The sequence below is a fragment of the Botryllus schlosseri genome, chromosome 9, assembly GCF_051294905.1.
Source record: "Botryllus schlosseri isolate E-star chromosome 9, Bs_hap1, whole genome shotgun sequence".
Classification (NCBI taxonomy): Eukaryota; Metazoa; Chordata; class Ascidiacea; order Stolidobranchia; family Styelidae; genus Botryllus; species Botryllus schlosseri.
In genome coordinates this window covers 15,072,415-15,096,291 of record NC_137244.1, presented here as the reverse complement: position 1 = coordinate 15,096,291, position 23,877 = coordinate 15,072,415, and the positions used below count along the sequence as shown (strand labels likewise).

Here is a 23,877-nt window from a genome sequence, read left to right as displayed (position 1 = left end):
TCTCTTTAAATCTAATGATAAAATGTAGTTAAGAGTTGCATAACGAGAGTAAATACTGGTACCATCGAATACGGATAGGCGCTTTCTTATTTATCGAATCAACGGGACGCTTCACAAGTGAAACCACAGCTCGCTGATGTTATAACACAGCCGCCCAAGGCAAAATAAAAGTCTGCTAAACCCGCTCTACTTTATTTGAGGTCCGGTGTTGACAATCTTGATCACGCATGCGCAACGTGATCGCCCTTGTCTGTTCCCCACCTGATGACACCACAGAAGGATGTACTCGTAGTCGTAGTCGGAGATGGAATGGACAGGCAGATATTTCTTTTGGTATAGTTCAAGATTTATAGCTTCGTTATTTAAATGTTCAAAACCTAATTTTCATGGCAGTAATGAGCTATCACGAAATAACATCGAGGTTACAGTTGAGGATAAGTTGTAAATGATATTGTTCAGCTTACAGGCGCGTTGGAATTTCGATTATCCGGTGCTAACAAAATACGCTATTCTTTTGCAGTGGAGAGGTGCGAATACAAATTATTGTATTCAAGTCTCAATCTTCACCATTCTGCACAGGAGTGATTTTTAACCATTCTTGGTAGGGATGGTGTGAACCCCTGAAAGATTCAGGTTCGTGTGAACGCGAACCTTTTTGAAAGGTTCTGTGTGAACGCGAACGTGAACCTCATGACGTCACGTGGCGTCATAATGCTAATTCGAACCCTATATTTCCGTGAAGTAGTACATCAACGTACATACCTTAAGATATAGAGACGACTCAGGCTACATTATGAAAGCATTCGAGTGATATATAAGTACACACCGACATTTTCAGTATCCCTAAATATATCAAATAAAATGATCAAATGCTATATTAATTCCATAAAACCGATATCTCCCGTCGCTTGGTCAACAATTCCGACAACGTCTTCGCAGGGGGATATATGTTTACGCCTTAACGATCTAGGTTAGACTGGACAATGTATTCTGAAGGCGTCAGACGATTGCTGCATAGATGTTGATCAGAGTGAAAACCCGGATTCTTCACTTGCTACTGATATTGAAGTCCGGAAATTTATGCATGGGAACTTGCACAAGCTTGCACAAGCAAAACGTGCCTTATTCATACCAATTTTTTTGATGTAAATAATTGAGTGAGCACGATTCAACAAGTAGCTACATGTAGTGTATTTCGTTCTTGATTTTATGTGATTGCCGGCCACAACAGATAGTTACTAAATATTCAAAACGGAGAGCCGAATATCTTGAGCTAACTTTTGTAAGAAAACGAGTAAAATATTTGAAATTGGCAAGGTGCATGCTCGTTTAGTGCTGAGTTAATTTCCATGCTGCCAGCTCCACACAGAGAGTGGCTCGAAGTTGAAATGGGAAGACTTTCAAGCAAAGATGCTGAGGTGACGTAAAAAATTGAAAGGTTCACAGTGCAGAACCTACCAAGGTTCTGTTGTGAACGCGAACCTCTAAATTTCCGAGGCTCACACACAGAACGCGAACGTGAACCTCACGTTCACACCATCCCTAATTCTTAGTCGTCATGACAAGCAGAAATCGCAACCGGGTATGGAGCTGTTTATCTTGATGATTATACGAATGATTACTTAGTCTACTACAGTCATCTAAGCCGTGGATTATTAAATTGACGTGGTATTGCCTTTGAGAATGTTGGATGGTTATGAATAAAGAAAAACATTACTAATATAAGCAGTGTATGCCTAAATATTGTGGATGCTGGTTGGTAAGTTTACCAAATAAGGGAATGCGGTCTTTTAAATGGATCTACACATTTCAATATATAATTTGAGATTGTGTCAGATAAGGAATACTGGTTAATGCCAGGGGCTGTAACCAAGTCACAAGGCTCCGAGTCACAAGTCAATATCACTTTTATGGTTTTGACTCGAGTCAAGTCGAGTCATTATCAACTCACCACCGATTCAAGTTCGAGTCCAAGTCAGCGAACAGAGGGCCGAGGACGAGTCATGGTATTATGACTCGAGTCCGAGTCCAAGTCATTGTGTTGACTGCTCAGTTTCCAGTTAAAGTCTTGTAAATCCACTTTTGTAACTCTGTTTGTTGATATCGATTGGTTCGTATATATAACATATTAATTCTCCTGACTTTTAGCAGTTTCTGGTCGCATTTTCAAGTACCAGTACCAATAGACGTAATCCCAATAGCGTGGTTACTTTACTATTCTTGGAAATTACAATGAAATGTCGGTGACTCAAGTCCAAGTCGAGTCAATATACAGATCAACTCGAATCGAGTCGATTCATTTCCGTATTTTGAGAAAATGACCCGAGTCAAGTCGAGTCATCAGAAAATCGTGACTCGAGTCGGACTCGAGTCATTACAACCCTGGTTGATGCTCATGAACAATCTGCTGGTTTAATGAACGACTCGGATAACTGTGGCGTATGGCGGAAATGGATCTTAATATTGTGGTTTCGTACTGTTAAACTTGGACAGAGCAGTCCCGCAAGGCGATTAGGACACTCAATTGAATATGGGGATCATTATACTTTATTTTCTCATACATGCTTGTATATGTAAATTTATTTGAACATTTCACTCATATTCGAGCCCAATGACAGTCTACAAGGAACAAAAATTATACTTTACCTACCTGCATAATTTCGAGGTCGCACGTTATATCTGGCTACAGCAGAGAATGGTATGCATAGCTCCCGAACGCATCGCTTAATTCCCTGGTCGAAAAATAGGCAATATCCGATAGATTGGCAACAAGAGGTTTGTAACTACACAAGACATATCTCCATCAATCAGGATTCGTCGTATCAAAATAGGAAACGGGTGAGATTAGTGTGCAGCCTGTGTCAAAGTAGCGGTGAAATTTTATCGACAAGGCCTATTATCCAGCGTTGTCATGCCGTCCGTATTCATACGACCTGTCGCAATTTTGATGGGCGGTGTCTTGTAAAAATACATTGCCCTTAAATTTATAAAAACTGTCATTCTTTTAAGATTTTGTCCAAATTTTGTCTTATTCTCAGAGCTGGTTGTAGCTCGTAATAGCTTAGCTACCGCGACAATACGAACACATATATAATACCCCTTAACTGGAAATGAGGCCATGATTGGTGTTAGTAGAAAGTCAGGACCGAATAAACCTTATCTGGATCAGAGTTGGATCAATTGTAATTTGTAATTGTGTTGAAAGTATGGAATTACATTTTTTCACGTAATTGTAATTGTAATTTGATAAAAATTTTGGCTAATTTAATTACAATTTTAATTACAGTACATTGTTATTTAAACCTGACAAGCACGACATAAAATAATTAGGCTATTTACATAGGTCTGCTATGCGTGCTTCGTTATCCAGATAATTCAGCAATGCTAAACTGCAGGGCTGTAATGACCCGTGTCAAGACACGACTCGGGTCATGATTTTTCTGATAACTCGACTTGAATCGAGTCATTCTGTCGAAACCAATTACATTTTATTTGCCTTACTCAGCTCTGTGTATTCGTGTGATTACATTTCATTGCCTGTCAGTGTCTTGTAGCCTATTCGTTGTTAGTCGTTGCCAGTACCTAGGGTTGTTAACAGTCGCTTCAAATTTTTCTGTGTTTGTATTTTTCAGTACTGATGATTAGGAGTAGCTCGAAAACTTTCGATTTTTTTTTAAATTAAAGGCTATTCTACGTATCACGAATGAAACATGAATAGCTTGTGACTGTTGCTATTTAACGGTTGTCAAAGAGCACCTCTCTGCCGATTCAATTACGTGTTTAAAAGTAATTGTAATTGTAATTTGATATTTTTAGCATGTGGTAATTGTAATTGTACTGTTATTGAAACATGCAAGGAAGTCATTGTGATTGTAATTGAACTGAATTATTGTAATTGATCTAACTCTGATCTGGATGCCAATGAGGCCACGATTGGGGCTAGCTAGGCGAAAGATATATTATTTTTAATCGACAACTGCCTAAATTTTGCGGTTACGCTACTTCGATTCACATCACCACTTCAAGCTTTTCTCAATTTTGGATGAATGTCAAATTTTCCAGGGTGACGGTGCCCAATGCCCTATCGATAACACCGTCGTGGCCATTGATATTATCAGAATATTAAGAGCATTGTATCGGGCCCCAATATGGTTGGATTACATTAGGCTCAAATGCTGCGATATATTATTAATAATGAAAGAAGAAGGAACCACATAAGAAAGACATTCTATTACACTTTTGCAATGGCGTACATTTGAACCAAGTTCTATAATAGCTGCGTATATTGCGGAGGGAGATGGAAGGAAATCGTACGAAGGGCGAAGAAAATTTACAAATTGAAGAGATAAAACAAAATAGGACACTCGATTTCATATTTCAGAGTTTCCTGTGATTCTAATATATGACCATGAGAAGAGCCGCGATAAGAGTGTTACCTCAGCTGTTCAAATCCATCAAATACAGCGTTAAAAAAACTTGTGAAATCGGTACAAGCAGCAAAGTAAGGATTCCACAGTAAATAGCCTACCCTTGGAACCTATAGAACGATTATGGTCTCAAATCATGTCTCGCCGTATATTGCTTTATGCGAATAATATAGCCATCGGGATGATACTTTCTAGATTGAAACAGTTTTATATCTGGGGGACTGGACATGGCGAATGATGGTTTACAATTTACATTTCAAAGCTCGGCTCCATATCGAAGCAGCGAGAGTGGATTGACCTTCTCGCCACACTTCTGCCATGGTTAGTGTCACAATAATATGCTTAAAGTAAGAGTAAAGCTGTGCGAAATATGCATTATGTGAATTCTGAAGATATTTGACAAAGTAGACGCTATGTAGTTGTATTTTGCCTATTCCTTACAAGAATTAGGAGAAGAATACCATACCTGTCTTTATATCATTCTAAGATTAGCCTAACATATTGACGAACATATTGCTATTCTGCGCGCAATCAAGTATCCCGAAAGCGTTGGAAAAACTTTCAAATTAAAGGATTGAGTACTGGCAAACGTTATCTTCATGCTTTAAAACGTCAAGCAATATCAAAGTTAAACAATAATACGAAGCAGACCTGTGCAATGCCATATTAACGTCTTCGTTATTTTTAAGATAGGATTATTCAGAAGGTATAGTTATTACTGTAGTCAAATTGAACGCATACGCCATCAAGTTCGATTGACTACCCTCGGGCTGTATAGAATTTACTGGAAATATACTGGTTGTGAACAGGAACATTTTCTCACTTCTTCGCAAATCGTCCATGCCATTCTAAAATTACTTTCATAACATTTCCAAACTTTTTCTTTCGTAGACCATGCAACGGCGATAACGGGTTCCACAATGGATCATTTATCGAAGATACGGATGAAAACTCAAGTTCCAAGTAAATCATGCTTTAGTTTTTATCAGCCATGATTACAGTTTAGCATGCTATAATCAAAGAGGTCAATTCCAGCAGCTATATAGATCATATGCATAAAAGGTGATCTTGGAATGCCATATCACCGGTCGGGTACAATCTCTAAGACACTAATTTAACAAACTGCATATTTCAAAGTCCTTCAAGAACGATGCCTGCTAGGAGATATAACAGAAGTGGCTATTGGGAAGACCCGAGCACACTATCATCTGCTACCAGCCTGGCGAGAGATGGCAAAAGGCCAATGCAAAACACAACTACAGGATCGGATTTTACGATAACGTAGTCGAAGAGTTTCTTAGAGGTACAGCACTTCAATATACAATTGAATAGTATATTCATATTGAAATGAACCCGAATATTTTCGGCTGACACTCGTCAGGGGTAATCGTCAGCAGCTAGTAGAGAATTGGAAAGAACATTGTATATCAACAATCGTATCACAAAATATGACGTCACCAGCATGAAAAAGAGAACGTTCAATGCTCGGGGTTTTGAAAAACAATTGATTTCTGCGGTCAGTAAGTGTAGCGACACAGTCAAAACCAATGTGATTTTTACAACAACACAACTGCTCCCTTCAACACGCAAAGACGTTCTCCCTGCTCTCCAACAAAGCAATGTAGTGTACGAATATAAGTGCCACTGTGATTGTGGCTACTTGGGAAGAAAGTCAAAACGTCTGCACGAACGCATAAACCAACATGTCCCCAGATTTATCAGAACACGTGCATCACGCTCAGTGAAAAGCTCACCCTTAACTCATCCGCTTAAGATTGATGCTGACCGATCAAGGCGATTAATTCTGCCAGGGCAAACATCTGTTAGATCAGTGGTTCCCAACCTTTTTCGCCCCATCAGGTCAGCCGATTTGGCGCGTTATCGCCCCCCTATCGCCCCCTTCTCTATTTTCGCCCCCCCCCATCGCCCCCATTGTCCATTTTAGCCCCCCTGTCGCCCCCTTCGTCATTTTCGCCCCCCTAGACCGCCAAATCGCCCCCTGGGGGGCGATATCGCCCACGTTGGGAACCACTGTGTTAGATAATCCGATTTGTGCGAATAATTATCGAGACGACCGATTTCGAATCGTTGGGCGGGGCCGTTCACAATTCCATTTGTGTGCCTTGGAGTCGACTTTTATCAAAATACACCAACCAAAACTCTGTCAACAAAAGGAGTTCGTGTACCACCTAAAATAGTACATTGAACGCTCTCTCGTTTGAAATTTCATGCTGGTGACGTCATATTTTGTGATACGATTGTTGATATACAATGTTCTTTCCAATTCTCTACTAGTTGCTGACGATTAACCCTGACGAGTGTCAGTCGCAAATATTCGGGTTCATTTCAATATGAATATACTATTCAATTGGATAACGTAGTCGGTGAATGTTGCCTTGTTGGGGCTGAAATTACTCAAATTAACCAAGGAGTCTTCGTCAGAACGACTAGGTCACGTAGTTAGGCGCAAAGGTTCTTCAGAAGTGCGGCAGGCTAGGGCTGTTCAGAACTAAGTTTTTTTTTCGGATTCCTGCCATTCACTGATTAAATTGTCAGGTTACCTTAAAAACGCTGCACACCAAATTTGGTTCAATTCTAATAAGTATAGGACTCCACAGATCCAATTAAAATTTTTAATTTATTAGGAAAAATTAAAAAAAAATTTGAACAGAGCTCAACAATTTCATGGGGTTGGCTGAACAATTAGAATTCTATTTTTTAAATTTTTCCTAATAAATTGAAAATTTTAATTGGAGTAGAAGAGGAAGTATAGTCAAATACATAACCACTTGAGTAAGCAGTGCAAGAAGGCAAAACCTACTCTGAGTACTCCGAAGAAATAAAAGTACTTCGTTAATGTCCTATGCGAGAACCTGCATCAAAAGTCGTGTATACAAGCGATAGACAAAGCGTCGCCGCGACCGTCTTGATTCGATGGACCCTCGGATATTTATGAATCCGTATCCTATGATTTTCAGGCGTAACTATCTGATGCGAGGACTGCCTGTATTCTCGGAAAAACGTACCCGACCGCTCAGACTCGTCCAAACCCCGCAGTTTTTTTACAATGTCAATATCGACGAAGACGTGTGGGACCATCTTAACGTCTCCTTTTTTCATCGTATCGAGCCTAGCTTGGACAGATGGAGCGCTGTCAATTGCTGCGGCACCAACTTCGTCGTCAGAGCCGACGCCTTGAAAGACGTGGGGTACTTTCCTGTCGGGTGTCTGGCCGAGGACACGCTTCTATCTCTCCGTCTTTGTACCATGGGCTGGGGTGTGGCTTACCATCACGAAGTACTGGCCATCGGACAGTCGCCTCACGACATCACCGAGATTTTCAAGCAGCGTTCGCGTTGGTGCAAAGGAAACTTGCAGATCTTCCTGGACGAATTCCCGCTCATGCAGTCCGGATTGTCTCTCTCGCAGCGTCTATTCTACAGCTCTTGTGGATTCAACTACTTCTGCGCTTCCATTTCGATTCCGTTTTCCCAACTTGTTCCGGCTTGGGCTATTTTCTTCGGTCTGTGGCCCGTGTCGAGCATCGGGCTTGAGTTCGCCTTTGCCTTTTTTATTTACTACATGCTGGGAAACATCTTGCTGCTCTTCCCGCCGCCCAAGTTCGGCGTGAGAGATATGAGGAACGGCGAACTCGCGTCTACGAATCTGTGGTTTACGTATTTCAACGAAGTGCGTCGTATCGTCGGTACGAAACTTTTAAAAGGCAAATGTAATCTACTTCTCTTAACTCATCCTACTGTTTGTATATTAAGGATGTTGGCTGGTTGATGCTAGCGCTACAGTCATTGCTCGAATAAGCAATAGTTCAATTGCGTAGAGCTCTATCGCTGTTCCGAATCAATGACATCACAATCGTTTCATGGAAACTTCGTGTTGTATAAAACAAGATAAAGCGCTAGTGTGTAAGGCGGCCAAAACGAGTGCTCTGCCATGATTATCATCTTTGAAGGGTCGTCGTGTTCGACTATGAATTCCAGTAATTGGTTGATTCATGAATGCAGCAGAGGGAATCGGTATAATAAAGCAAATCCACTCGATAAAACAAAAACGTCCAAATAATCCATAATAGTAGATAGGCCTACTTGAAATTAGTCTTATTGTGGATTTTTGACATCGCACCGGTTCAGCTGTATAAGTTTGATGTACTGTACAATCAGACACCGATGTCGTCGCCCCGAAATTTTCAATTCACCCTTTCCAAATTTTTTACCCGCCTACGCTTTACTGTTATTGTTTCGAAGTATTCAAACTGACACTGATTTTCAGGTGAACTAACGTTCAAAACAACGAAAAAGAAAGCCGAAGGCGAGGACAAATCGTCTCAAGTTGGATTTAGGAAGAAAGATGCCCGAGCTTGCTACATGCATTTCATCATGTTCGCCATTATGTTTGTCACTATTATATACGCTCTTGTGAAAGGTAAGACAGTGCATTCTATATGATGGTGCTACTGCAATATCTGTAGCGGTATTTCATTCAGCACTATTTTAATCAATATCACCAGAAGTTCCTTTTTCTTTCAGCCAGCGTTGCCACCGATGTGAAGTTTTACTTCTACTACATGTACATGATTGGAATGTCCTGGGCTTTGATCAACTTGGTGCCCTACCTGATTGTGGTGATATACTGCTGGCACAGAGTGCGGATACCTGGTAGTGCGGAGCATGGACCGGAGCCGGATTGGATATCCGGCCGGATTTTTTCAATTTTGGCCGCACCGGATTGGAGCCGGATGAGTACTTTTTCGTTACGGCCAAAATCTTTATTAATAAGCATGACTTTTGTAACTGAATAACTACCAATCACACGTCAGTAACCACCAAGCCAGAGCGAAAATAGTCCAGTCTTGTTGTGCAGTGGAATGGCTTGTGTTATTGAAGAAAGTAAATAAAGCTCTTTATGCTGAAAAGAAACCGAAACTTGTGGATATAAAGGACGATGAAAGTAGAATGTTGAACAATTTTACCATGCCCAATCGCTCCTGTGAGAATCTGGATTTGTTTGTGTCACTGTTTCTACAGTATGATGGCCCATTCAAACTAGAGAAGCTCAGTGGCACATCACATTTTTGCACCCATAATAAAGATGGATAAATTGCATCCAAAAAGAGATCATCAGGGCAATGTTCGATGTCATACTTTGTGAGAAGCAAAAAGATCTGCTCCGCTGCAAAGTAATGCCAAGGTCCAACACTAAAAAAAAAATTTGCAATTTTGGTCTCAAATTTAAGACAGTGAGAAGATTTCGTCTCATTTTCAGCAAATTTAGTCTTACTGATGAAGTGAGGTCTTAAAATCGAGACTGATTCAGCTTTTCAAGACAATATTAAATTGTCAAGGTTATTCGGTCTTAAAATTAAGACGGATCAAACTTTTTAAGACCATATTGAATTGTCAAGATTATTCTGTCTTGAAATTAAGACTGATCAAACTTTTCAAGACCATAATGGATTGTCTGTCGAGATTATTCGGTCTTAAAATTAAGACTGATTCAGCTTTATAAGACCATATTAAATTGTCAAGATTATTTGGTCTTAAAATTAGGACTGATCAAACTTTTTAAGACCATATTGGATTGTTAAGATTATTCGGTCTCAAAACTGAGACCAACAAACACTTCTTGAAAGACACATTGTGCTTTTTATGACAGTTTTTGATGCATCAGTTTTTCTGGTTTTGTTTTTACGAAGAATTTTGCTAATCAAGAAGCATGGTCCGTGGTCTTATAAATCAGAATGGCAAATTGTCATGAGCCAGGAGCACAAGACGTAATTAGCTTTCTTTGACAAATACTGATCCGTCAAAGGTCATTGCAAATACAATCTAGCGGTGGCTTGAGAGCGGAGAGCCAAAACGTATTTGTTGGTGCCATGTTTGTCCATTTCTCGTTGGTCACATGTCACACTTCAAATAAGTCAAATACAGGATGCATTTGCGCCAGAACAAGAATTTAAAGTACCGTACCTTGTCACTTTTCACTGACACAATGGTTGTGGTACGTCGCACCCATCACAAATACTATTATATACTCAGACTAAGCCTAGCCGTAAGCCTTAGAAATAGATTGTAGCACTGCTTGCCGCAACTAGATTAGCACTCTGTCGCCTAGGCCACTTACTTCACGTCTACTTCTTCGATGGATTTCCATTTCTACTTCGAGTCACCTTCCTCCTCGAGACTTGACTCTTCTTCTCGAGTCAAGTCTCGTTGGAGTCTGTTCCTCGCTCTTCTAGTCTTGACTCTTCTTCGGAGTCAATTCTCGTCGAGTCTTTCCTCTTCGGGTCTTGACTCGTCTTCGATAGTCATGACTTGTTGAGTCTTTTCTTTAGAGTCTTGACTCTCTCTTGAGTCAAGCCTCTCTTCTGTCTGCGATACACGACGCCTTTGTGTATCGTACGACCTAATTATCTTCTCGTGCGAAGTCTAGGCGACTAGTCATACATCGTACGACTGTAGCCTTACCGAAAGCGATATTATAGTTTCGCATTTGCTGTAGTTTCGGCTTCTGAAACACGATATAATTGAAGAATAGAACGATAGAATTGAAGCTTTACAAGCCTTACTAGGCCATACGAACGTAGATTGCTTGTGAAATGGCCTACGCAAGTGCTCTACTCGGCAGTGCTCTTCAACCGGGGTTTTCGTACACCCTAGGGTGTACCTGAATTTTCAAAGGGTGTACCACTCGGATGGGGTGTACCGGATCCGAATTACAATGAGCCGATGGCTAGCTATCACAAAGGCAGGTTTATGCGTCAGTACAGGTTGACGCACATGTTAATGAGCAATATGGCCAGTGCTCTTCAACCGGGTGTTTCGTACACCCCAGGGTGCACCATAATTTTTGAAGTGTGTACCACTCGGACTGGGTGTAGGGGTGTACCAGATCCACATTATGATGAACCGATGATACGATGACTATAGCTATTACACTATATACGCAAGTTTACGCTTCAAAACAGATTGACTGGATGTGTAATATCGTACAAAGTGATGTCATAAGCAAATGTTTCTCATCAGTTAACCTTTGGTAATGGACTTATTACTTCCTTTTCGAGGGTTACATACTATAACCGAGATGGACATTACCGAGAATGCTATTACCGAGAATGGACATTACCGAGAACGGGCATTACCGAGAACGGACATTACCGAGAATGGACATTACCGAGAATGGCCAATGCCAAGAATCTAGCTTAATGTAACGGAAGTCTTCGAGAAATTTATACCTGAGAGTCGATACCGAATGTGGCAACGCCGTTATGTACACACTCGACCTGTTCATATGCAAACATGCCTGCATTGCATGTATTGCATTCTCGGTAATGTTCATTCTCGGTGGTGTCCGTTCTCGGTATTGTCCATTCTCGGTAATGTCCATTCTCGGTATTGACCGGACACCCTTTTCGAGTAGAGCAGGGTGGAGTAATAATGTGTTCAGCTTGCGTTATCTGAATGATTCTCGGGGAAACCACCGCTACAGCTCAAACATTTTGAATTGGTGCTTCCTATGTCAAGCTTATGAATAGCGCAGAATAGATGCTTGCGCAGCCAGGGGGTCGAGTTTGCGAACCACTGCGTTAGATGGTGATCCAGTAACCTTGAGCCCTGGTTCGTATTTAGCATTTACTATGCGTTGCAGCCTTTCTCAAATGTGCATCCTTATTTTGGCTAGGCCAGGGGTGCTCAACCTGCGGACGTACGGCCTCTTTCAGCCGCAAACACATAATTTTGCGACCTTCGACACATATTTAAATTAGCGTGTGTTGGCGGCCGTCATTATGCAACCATAGTGTCCTATATGGTGTCGACACAAGCAAATCTCACGGTTCAATGAAATTGTATCACGTCACAATTTCCATTTGGCTACAGGCAATTTGACGGTTATTTTTGACCGGCTTGCCGAGCAATAAATTTGATGAATCGGATATCAATCGAAAGCTAACTCTGCCCTGATTACGAAAATATAAATTTTATTCCACTCATGGCCCTGGAACCCCCACAATCAGCCCCAAATTATTCATTGTTGAGTAGATTGGCAGTGTGACGCAACAATGCTGTCTGGCGAAACGAGAGAGAAACTCAAGAGCAAGGATGCGGCCGAGCGGCGAGAGTGGGATCAGCTGACGTCGCGGCAATAGCTATGTGCAATTATAGATAACTAACCTAGCTATACTTGGATGGAAGGATCTCTATAAGTTGAAGGATATTGCAGGAAAATTCGTAGGTCCCAAATACATTCTGTGGACCCAGTTCTACCTTTACAAATCAAGGAAAGGCTGGTAATGTGTGCTCGCTTTTAGCGAAGCGCCTATAGAAAGTATCAACGGCGCCACGCATCTCTGGAGCCCTACGCAACAAGCGGGCTAAGGTAATCGATATCATAATAATCTGACATATCCAATGTAGACTACTTAGACGTAGCCTACATATCTCTATCAGCTGAAGGATATTGCGCGAAAATTGGTAGGGACCAAATACATTCTGTGGACCCAGTTCTACCCTTACAAATCAAGGAAAGGCTGGTAATGTGTGCTCGCTTTTAGCGAAGCGCCTAGAGAAAGTATCAACAGCGCCACGCGTCTCTGGAGCCCTACGCAACTAGCGGGCTAAGGCAATCGATATCATAATAATGTGACATATCCAATGTAGACAATTTAGACGTAGCCTAAATATCTCTATCAGTTGAAGGATAATGCGCGAAAATTGGTAGGGCCCTAATACATTCTGTGGACCCAGTTCTACCCTTAAAAGTCAACGAAAGGCTGATAAGGCGTGCTCGCTTGTACCGAAGCAAATAGAAAAAGTATCTACAGCGCAGCGTTTCTCTGCGACGCGATTGCACATAGCTATTGCCGCGACGTCAGCTGATCCCACTCTCGCTGCTCGGCCGCATCCTTGCTCTTGAGTTTCTCTCTCGTTTGGCCAGACAGCATTGTTGCGTCACACCGCTAATCTACTCAACAATGAATAATTTGGGGCTGATTGTGGGGGTTCCAGGGCCATGAGTGGAATAAAATTTATATTTTCGTAATCAGTGCAGAGTCAGCTTTCGATTGATACCCGATTCATCAAATTTATTGCTCGGCAAGCCGGTCAAAGATAACCGTCAAATTGCCTGTAGCCAAATGGAAACTGTGACGTGATACAATTTCATTGAACCGTGCGATTTGCTTGTGTCGACACCATATAGGACACTATGATGCAACCAATTGTTGATGGTTCGAGTATCGGCTCAGCCATGTTTCTATGTGTCGGAGGTTTATCTAGGCTCCTCGTCGCCGTCGTAGCGTCTTGAAAAGCCTAGCTAGAAGAAGAGTGAGCTGAGCTCCAAAGTCAGCAGCATAGTCCTGAAAGTGGACGCACGTTAGAGAGAGAGAATGAAGAGTAAGGGAGTGCGCGTGCAACCGAAAGTCGTCCTCATTACCCAAAGCAAAGACACTAAACTTTAAGAAATGCACTGTCGTGGCGCACAAATTCTAAATATGCGATTACCGCCACTGTCATTGATGTGTAACAGAAATATTAATATTAACAATACAAACAATCCTGGTGGGAGGCCAAGAAATAACAACATGCAACTAAGTGATTAATAAAAACCGGAAGATGCATCATCATTAATATTGTGTCCAATATTTTCGAAGACCCCCTCCATCAGCTCTACGGGTTAATCTGATCACGTGAACTGAGAATGAATAAACTTTTGACAATAATATGTGAAACTACCAACATTTTCGATGAAATCCATTCAAGGGGCAAAATTTTCGCGCTCGGCGCGACACATAATTCTAGTATATTTTTTTAACATTTATACTCGCGATTTTGGTACATAAATTACATATTGTAAGCCTGCTGGGATGTTTTACTTCTACAATAAGAAAATTTACGCAAGGCATATCTCAAGAAATAAGTGAAGGCACAGAACATCACAAGGGCTCTTCGCGGTGTTAAGTTCCCAGTATCAAATTTCATATGAGTATTTGTCGTCCATGGGCCATGGCGACTCCCCGCTGGAATCCGGGCGTATTGTATATGTAATCAAAATGCAGCTTTCTGCGTTATCGTTGTATTATATGGTAAGGGGTATACGAGTTTTGAGAAAATGTTACAAGGGTGTACCACGACGAAAAAGGTGGAAGAGCACTGCTCTACGGAATGAAAATTGGCATAGAATCATCTACGGGTACAGGCCGTGATCGCTAGACATTGTCACACCTCTAGAAATCAATGCAGCCGAAGTAATAGATGCAATAATCAAGCATCCCTTACTCATGGAACAAACAAACGAGGGAACAAACAAACGAGATAGCATCTATCTTTCTAATAGGAAGAGCTACCTATAACCTTTCTTTTTACAAGGAATCCCCCGTGGAAAGCTTGATGGAATCCTTCCTAAGAAATACCGAAGAAGGAATAAGAACGGAAAGCGGCATCCTATACCTTCTCAAACCGCAACCTCCTGCAATACAAATAGATATCAGGGCGGTGCCCACAGAAGTGGAGAACGATGAAGTGATGCATAAGGTCAACCAACTAGAATGTGGGACGATACGAAACGTTAAATTGATACACCACAAAGGTACGAAAATACATGGAACACCACAAAGGTACGAAAATACATAACGGCTACCGCCAGGTGATCATTGACAACTACATACCTGGAAAAATCCCAGCTTTCATATAGGCTACTTAGGCAGAGCGCCCTGCAAGGTATATCTCCATGCCGACGAAGCAATAAACAAATGCTACAGATGCCTGAAAGTAGGACACAATGCAGCAGATTGCCCTAACGAGACAGCGTACCTATTCTGTAAAGAGTATGGACACAAAAAAGATAAATGCCAACAAAACGAAAATCTTGAAGAACAGACGCAAACCACCGAGCAAACAAGACCAGAAAAAACTCGAAAAAATATATTTAAATTTTCTATGACACCCCCACAAAATGGACACTATCACGGAAAACGCTGATCGCCGAAAGAAAGAATGGAGGACTCAGAATACCAGATATAGAATCACGAATAAGAACAGTTGAACTTGAGAAAATCGCAACACTCAAAAACCTTGAAAAACCCACCGAAATATGGCATAAATATGCCATATATGAGGTCGGAACCAAAATCAAAACCATCCGGCCTAATCTCTACAATAACAAGGACAGACACAAATATCCTACACCAAAAGCTGGAAGGATAGTATAGATCTGGCGAAAAAACTAGGATGGAAAGAGGAAGAGTGGAGAGAAAGCTCCCATAAAGAACTCTACAAAGCAATAAAAAATCTCGAAGAAAACAAGATAGAATTCCGAACACAACACGGAAAGAAAATAAAATGGAATAAAATAACCAAAACCAAGTGTTTGGGGAAAAATCTGATCACTAACAGCGAAATGATCATAAATTATCGATTCGCGCACAACGGATACATCTTCGGACAGAAAAGAAGAAAACGGAACATAACAGCAACGGCAGGAAATTACTCCTGAATTGTAACTTTTGCAACTCGAGTAATGACTGGTCAATTTTGCAACTCGAGTAATGCCTGTGCAAGACATATATCCACCGAATGTAAATATATCGCAGACATTGAAGAAAATATCGAAAAAACGTTGGGACTCAAAAACTAGACAACGACTCAATAATGTACAACACTGGGAAGAGAGAAATTAACTGGATCATTGCATCAATCATGAAAAAGACAGTAATAAACCTGAAGATCGCGCTCGATTATGACAATAAAAGGACAGAAAACAAAAGAGTGGAGATGAAAATCCTAAGAAAGATAGAAAAAAGAATAAAAATGATCACACCAAACGATCGAACACGAGAAATATTATAAAAGATCAAAAACTATGTAGAAACACAATAGAACCTGTAAAAAGGTCGGAAAACATAGTAAAATAATACCGCGGAGGGGCCAAAACCCCCACCCAAAAAACTCCTCCTGCTGTGTAGCAGAGCGATCCGTATTAACGTGGAAATACTGCAACATCTCGTAACCACCGTAAACACTAGAAAAGAAATGGGAAATAAAAGAACTACTCGCCAACTTTTCGAGAAAGCTGTCCCCCAGTATCCCCCATCAATTCTCCGAGAAGCCTGAATGTAATCGAAACACCATTCATATCCAGTCAAACCAACGAAATTTCAAAAAAAAAAGAATTGTAAAGTTTACCAAGTTGGGGCAATGGGACGACGGAGGAATGACGATGATGAGAATGAGCGATGCTGGATGATGACGCTGAGCGATGACGACGAAGGATCCAAAGGAAAGAAATTGAATTTACACCCTTTTTGTGTTTATGCAAATTTTACTCGACTTTATTGTACTGAAATTTTGATATAAGAAATAATTATATGGATGACCAAAGTCACCACGATAAAAAAGTCTGCTTCCCCAGGCTTTCCAAGATCTGTAGCAAGTGGCAGGTGTCTATTAGATTCTCTTTTCAGAAACTAGTAAACTTGGTTGTACCGCTGTGGAACACACTGTATCTAGATTTGTCAAGCCGTACCTAGACCTAGAATTTTTTACGTACAGATTTGTTTTTCTGTCGTACCTAGACCTAGAATTTTCGACGTACAGATTTGTTTTTTCTGCCTTACCTACCTAACACGCTAGCAGACGAACTCTTCCTCTCGCGCGCCGGAATCCATCAAACTAGCTTACCACCGATAGGGTATTCTGAGGAATCCTTCAGATTCCCATTTCAGCTCACGGCCGACCGGGCTTTAATTTATCGGCATATATTGATATTTTGCGGCTCCGCTGTTGTTACTCTCGGCTTACGACGCTGTAACCATACCTGTACAAACAATAGATAATTAAACAGAGAGTAACAATCTGAAGCGTGCAGATCTCGTTATTCAAGTGCAGAAACAATTCCTTGTACAAATTTATCACTAAAACTATAGTTTTAGGAGCTAAAAGGAACAGAGCTTCAATTGTGAATCTCTGAATAGAGGGCATCGTTCTCCGCCAGACATAACAATAGGAAGCAGCTTAAGCGATTGTTCCGTCAGCAATAAATCTAGCGCAGCGGTTCTCAACCTTTTTTGACACGCGCCCCCCTTGGCGATGATCAAAAAAATCGCGCCCCCTGACCCCCCTTACATTTATCGTCATGTCAAAAAAACATCATCTAATACAGAAGTGGGCAACCTTCTTGCTAATCATGGCCGCATTTCGATTACTTATGTAGCCTAAGGCCGCATTGCAGCGCATAGCCGCAATGAACGATCTGAACGCAAAATACCGATGGATAAACTGTCCATATCCATTCCTGGTGAACTCCAGACTATTCTACTTTTCACAACGGCCTATTGTACGCACCGAAATCGCGAGTGGCGATGTTATGAATAGTTGCTGGGAGTGCATATTGTCGCGCCAAGCGCGAAAATTTTTCAGAGCCGCGAATGAATTGTTATTTCTTGAGGATTCCCATTCCTGCTCCAAGTCAGAAGGGTGCTACTGCATTAAAATCGAAAAATGAAGTCTTGTTGAATTGCGCGGAGCGCGAAGAAAATTTCAAGATTAAATAAAATCTCTCGAAAATTCGGGAGTGAATTCGTAATTGCAATTTGCATGTCTACGGCTGCCAACACATACTCATTGAATTAGGCGTCGACGGCCGTACAAATTCCCTTCTACGGCCGCATGCTGCCGTACGGGCTGCCCACCCCTCATCTAATAGTATACATGAGGTATATCTTACGCCAATTTTGAATCCGCATTACAGTTGTTTAGTCTTTTACATTGCTGACAAACTTCCCGAAACTTGTTTGAAAATAACAAAAAAACATTGAAAATGACATCAATTAATTTCAAGGTAGGTTGCACTGAGACTAATCCTGACGCCGGTAGTGACTACAGAGAGAAAGGCGTCGTTCTGTCCTGTCATGCTAAATTTGATCAGTTTTGGAAATTAATTAAATTGTGTTGATTTATAGCCAAATTGAGGGCGAAACCGGGTAACCTATATTGCATCTAAGTATGTCTTAGGCAGTGCAGTTTGCCAGCTATCAACAACAGCTACCTAGCGCACAAAGATTTAGGCTACTGCCAAAGCTGCAGAGTAATGAATGACTTGCACGTAGGAATTTCTCTAAATCTTCAAAGAATATCAAAAATTTGCTCAAATGAAGTTGAAGTCAGCCTATACTCCGTTGAGCGCGACTGCTGGAGTTTGAGTTCGGCAAGCTTTCTATAATACGAATTTAGTTTAATCTTCAATAATCGTCTCTTCACTCTTCAGAATGGTTATGAAACATATGTTTACTTCCAATTTATACAGACATTGACAAAATTGACAAAACTTTTTCACGCCCCCCCTGAGAGCCTCCCGCGCCCCCCAGGTTGAGAACCCCTGATCTAGCGGTTAGGAACGCTGTCTCAGTGCTCGCAACAGAGAGCGCTGACCTAAACGGGAAAGATGGCGAAGAATCCACAAAATATGGAAAACTCGGTCGAATTAGATGATTTCGACTGGAGCAAAAAAGTAGATGTCACAGACGAGGCTAAACCAAGAACCATATACTTGGTTTTTAAAACCGAGGCCACGATAAAGGACCTGTTTGAGGTCACAAACTCGGGAAAAAAACATGAAAGAAATAGAATCGGAAAAAACCATGAAAGAAATAAAATCGGATATTGAGGGTGTCTTCCAGAATGGTAATAGATCATTCAATATCACCTTCAAAAATAAGTTGAAAGAGGATACTCGTGAATACCTACTAAAAAAGTGGGCAAAGAAACCAAAACTGAGAATCATGAAGCCTTTATAAAAATTACGTACCCAAACACCGTAGAGATCTTTGTACGTGCAGTAGCAACGGGAATAAAAAATGATGTGGTCAGAAAAGCTTTCGAAAAACTAAAATGTGGCGAAATCAAACAGATAAGAAAAATCAATCACAAAGGTACAAAGATGTACAACGGCTATATAGAGCTGTCGAAGTCAAGCAATATAAAGAAGACACAGTACCGAACTTTGTGAAAATAGGAAGAGACATCTGCAAAGTGTTCCGGCCTATGATTAGCCAAGTGCCGGTCTGTGTGAGATGCTTGAAAGAGGGCATTCACAAAAAGAGTGTAAGAATGAAATCAAATGTCACTACTGTAGTGAAAAAGGACAAGAGAAGTCAAATTGCGAAAAGAGAAATGAAGACTACCTAAGTATGACAAAAAACTTATTGAACAGAAAGAAATCAGACAAGACAAGCGGCAACAATGAATGCAACTAAAGCAGACGAAACAGAAAAAGCAGAGGAAAAGAACGTAGAAACAGAAACTAAAAAAGAAGCGATTCAAACAGAAGATGAAGAAAACCATAGTGAATCTGAAAAGTCGGATAATGATGACACCGTGATTGAAAACCTCGGCTTGAATCTATCGTCAGAGGGACCAGACTCGGCTGATGAAACAACATCAAAACAGCCATCACAAGCAGTCCACAATAAGAACGAAGAGAATGATTCCGATGACTCATCTGAAATCTTTACGGAGGAGGAACGAGATGGAATAACCAAAAGATGGCAAATGCCCAAATCAAGCAAGAAAAGAAGGAAGAAGAAGAAGAAAGGAAATAAACCTGAAAAGGAACCCGAAAGTCATAAAACATAACGACTTCTCCACGATCCTAATATATTCTTCAAACTCCCAAACATGAAGATACTGTCTTTTGATATAAATGGCGTGCATAGACATAAGAAGAAACTGTAAGAAGTACTAATTAGAAATAAATTTGATATAATTACTATTCAGGAAACCCATAAAATAAACAAAAACGACAAGGTAGAAAAACTAGGCAGAAGACACAACTATACCGTGTACAGTAATTGCCTAGACATCTCACGGAGATGGATAGGGAAAGATGGTTCAACAAAACGATACTTCCTAGGAACGTTAGTCCTAGACAAGAAAGATGTTGAAGAGAGCTACCAAATAGAACAGGACAATATTATAAAACACTGAGTCCAGCTAATCAAATTAACGCCGAAAGACAGTGCTGAAGAAACCCTAGACATTTGGAACGAGTACGCACCGGCCAATGGCGGGAAAAAGCAAAGGGATTTCTTCAAAAAGTTGACAGATGAGTAGGATAAGAACAAAAACATTAGCTTCATGATATGTGGCGATGTGAATGCAGTGACATCAATCAAAGACGTAAAAAACAAAAGTAACTTTAAACTGAGACCAGCGGAAAAAATATGGATGAAATATACAGAAACGAATCAGATAATCGACGCATTTAGATCAAGAAATCCAGATAAAGAAATATGTACACAATAACTAGATATAATCAAGCCAGAAGAATAGATACAATCTACACTTCGAAGAATCTAGAACAAGCGATTGGAAACTTCATCTATAAAATCAATAATATATCGGACCACGATTACATGAGTTGCATATTCCTGAAGGATATAAAAAGGAAAAGGTGGGGAAGGGGAATACGGAAGAGCGACCGAACGATATACGACGAAGAATATACAAAGAATAGCTTCGAAGAAATGTATGAAATATACAGAAGTCAGAAGAGAAATGTCACCAGCATCACAGAATGGTGGGACAGACTTAAAAAAGAAACTAAGAAACTCTTCATTGTAAGAGAGAATGAAGAAAGGTAAGAGAAAAGAATGTAAGAGAGAATGAAGTAAGGGAAGAGAAAAGAATATCACGTCATAGTCTAAAATCCAAATTACAAGATAAAAACATAACTTATGAGAAGATGAAAACAGTATTGGAAGAACTCAAAAAGACAACAGACGAAAGAATGAGGAGAGAATGCCGTAGACACAAAATAAAAGATATACAAGAGAATGAAAAGGCGACAAGATACTTCTATGATACCTTGAAAGCTAAGAAAAGGAAAAAAGACATTGTAGGTTTCTCAGTTCTACAACGTAGTACAAAAGATGAAATATTGATGGAAGCTAAACAATTCTATTCGAAATTGCCAAATAGATGAACAAGAGCAACATAACTTAATCAATGAATTAGGAGACACGAAACTAACGGAACAGCAACAACAAGAGCTGTACCAACCGATTTCGGAAGAGATCAAAGTAGTAGTTGAAAGCCTGAACAACAATAAGGCTCCTGGTCCAGATGAACTACCACTACCCGGAGAATTCTATAACACATTCTGGCCAACAGTCAAGAAAGAACTGACTGAAGTACTAAATAATGCGTACCTCTATAGAAACATAATATGCCAATCCTGGAAAATATCAAAGCGGCAATAAGATATGCGAAGGACAAAAACTATAGAATGTAAACGTTTACATTCTATAACAAAAACATTCCACTTACCTTAACATAGGGTTGCCATACGTCCGGAATTTCCCGGACATGTCCGGAATTTCACTTATCAAGCTAGCGTTCGGGAGGAATTTCTAAAATATGCCAAATGTCCGGAATTTTGAAGACTTGACGTAGGCTTATAATTTTTTCGTAAATCAACATAATAACATTATTTTTGGGACTATTTATGCTGATTTATTATATTTTTCTTCGCGCTGCGCGCGATTTACTATCACATTTATTGATTTTAATATGGAGACTACCACCCCACAAAAACTGCAATAAAATATAAATAAAAACAAGCTTCATTTACTGGAATAAGCCTAATTGTTATCGCAATTATAGGAGAACGGTAGCCTATATTCCTTCGTTGAGGCCGTTTAAATGCATTATTCAAAGATAGTGGTTCCAAACGTGGGGGTCGTTTGCCTTTATCCTGGGGTTTACTAATATGTTTAATGTAATCAGCTTCCAAAATAGCCCCTGAGTAAGTCTGGGCAAAGGTGCTGATTTCTTTTAGTAATCAGCTCGTCAAATGTTGATCTGGGGCATGGAACATTTTCAAATTGGAGATGGAGTCGCGACCATAAAAGGTTGGAAACCACTGGATCTGGGGTGGTAATAAAGCTCCGTGGTGCGCACCGGCATAAGGCTGATAAACAATCTTATCGTAGGACATGAACATGACTTTAACGATGTAGAATTACGCTCCCTGTATTTTCGAACTCATCATCCTCCACCAGCTCATGTGGGCGGAGAGTAGTATCTATATAGTAATATATGGAACAACCAATATTATTGACAGAATTCATTCAAAAAATGTAACTACCAGATGCATATGGAAACTAGATTCATATAGCAAGCACCCCCCAGAAGTTGCATCTATTACCCTGTAGTGTGGGCTCAAAATCATTGTTTATTTGGGCGGGACGGGGCTGAAAACATGTGCTTTCGGTGCCGACTACACAGCACACAGCCACATACTCCTGAACCGGATCGTCACCACCTCTGGTCTATGAGCAAAGCTTTGCTAGTGTGACGTCATAACTCATTTTGAAATCCACTAATGGGCGCTGAAGAGTGTCCGGAATTTGGGTCGCAGAAATATGGTAACCCTACCTTAACATCATTTGATCAGGAAAAAGCATTTGATAAAATTAATGACGGCTATCTACCAAAAATACTAAATAAAGTACAGTACGGAGGAAACTTTACGAAATACATCAAAATGACTTACCAAAATGCGAAGAGTAAAATACTGATAAATGGGGCAATAACTGAGGAAATCGACATCAAAAACCGGATCAGACAAGGATGCCCGTTGAGCATGCCGTTATACGCGATAAACGCGGATCCCCTGGTGAGGACTATTTAAAAAACAAGAATATAAAAGGAATTAAAATTGGCAACTTCGAGATGAAGGCGCAGTTATACGCAGACGATCTCACTGCAACGACTGCAGACAGACACTCATTAGATACGCTTTTTAGAGTGCTTAAAAGGCTCGAAAAGGCCACCGGCAAAGCATTAATGAGTCAAAGACGAAGATACTAGCAGTTAACACTAAGGTGAAAAATCAAATGGAAGGAACAATATATCAGAAGATCAAATACAAATTTTAGGATACAGATTTGGGGAAAAATAACATCCAGGATAGCTGGGATGAAAAGATAGGGAAAATAAAAGGAATATTAAATAATTATAGAGGAAGAAGAGTGACATGGTTAGGGAAAATATTAATTTTGAAAAGCCTGGCAACCTCACAGATCATGTATACTACGAGGATTAACAAACCAGATAAAAAAGAGTTGAAGACCATTGGAAGAATGTTCTTTAGGTACATTTACGATCCGGAAAAGATCGAAACCATTAAAAGATCGACTCTGATCACGAAAAGGGTCGAAGGGGTATAAAAGTTCCATACCCAAAAAGCGTGGTGGAAACGTGCCAAATAATATGATTAAAAAATCTGGCAAAAATAGAAGAGCCAGAAGAACTGTGGCAACACACAGAACGATATTACCTAGGCACAAAAATTAGACGTATCAACGAAGACCTCTACACAAACGAAGTACCCCATAAATTGAAAACCGAAAAGGAAACAAATGACGATTTAGACCTAAAGA

At 40.4% G+C, this 23,877-nt stretch overlaps 2 protein-coding genes across 3 annotated transcripts in view; both read left to right on the top strand.

Annotated features, from left to right (window-relative positions):
- Nucleotides 1–23,877, top strand: part of LOC145446217 (uncharacterized) — a 182,931-nt gene that overhangs the window by 110,757 nt on the left and 48,297 nt on the right. The gene's annotated exons all lie outside the window — the stretch shown is intronic.
- LOC145446234 (uncharacterized) lies at nt 216–20,009 on the top strand. 2 transcript variants are annotated; one of them, XM_080324480.1, is made up of 7 exons: nt 216–1,582; nt 4,623–4,748; nt 5,319–5,390; nt 5,565–5,730; nt 7,406–8,157; nt 8,715–8,867; nt 8,972–20,009. In XM_080324480.1, the coding sequence occupies exons 5-7, from the start codon at nt 7,419–7,421 to the stop codon at nt 9,241–9,243; spliced, it is 1,164 nt and encodes a 387-aa protein (XP_080180606.1). In that variant the 5' UTR covers nt 216–1,582; nt 4,623–4,748; nt 5,319–5,390; nt 5,565–5,730; nt 7,406–7,418; the 3' UTR covers nt 9,244–20,009. The 2 variants fall into 2 exon arrangements, with proteins under 2 accessions (XP_080180606.1, XP_080180605.1); XM_080324479.1 differs by having other exon boundaries at nt 216–4,748.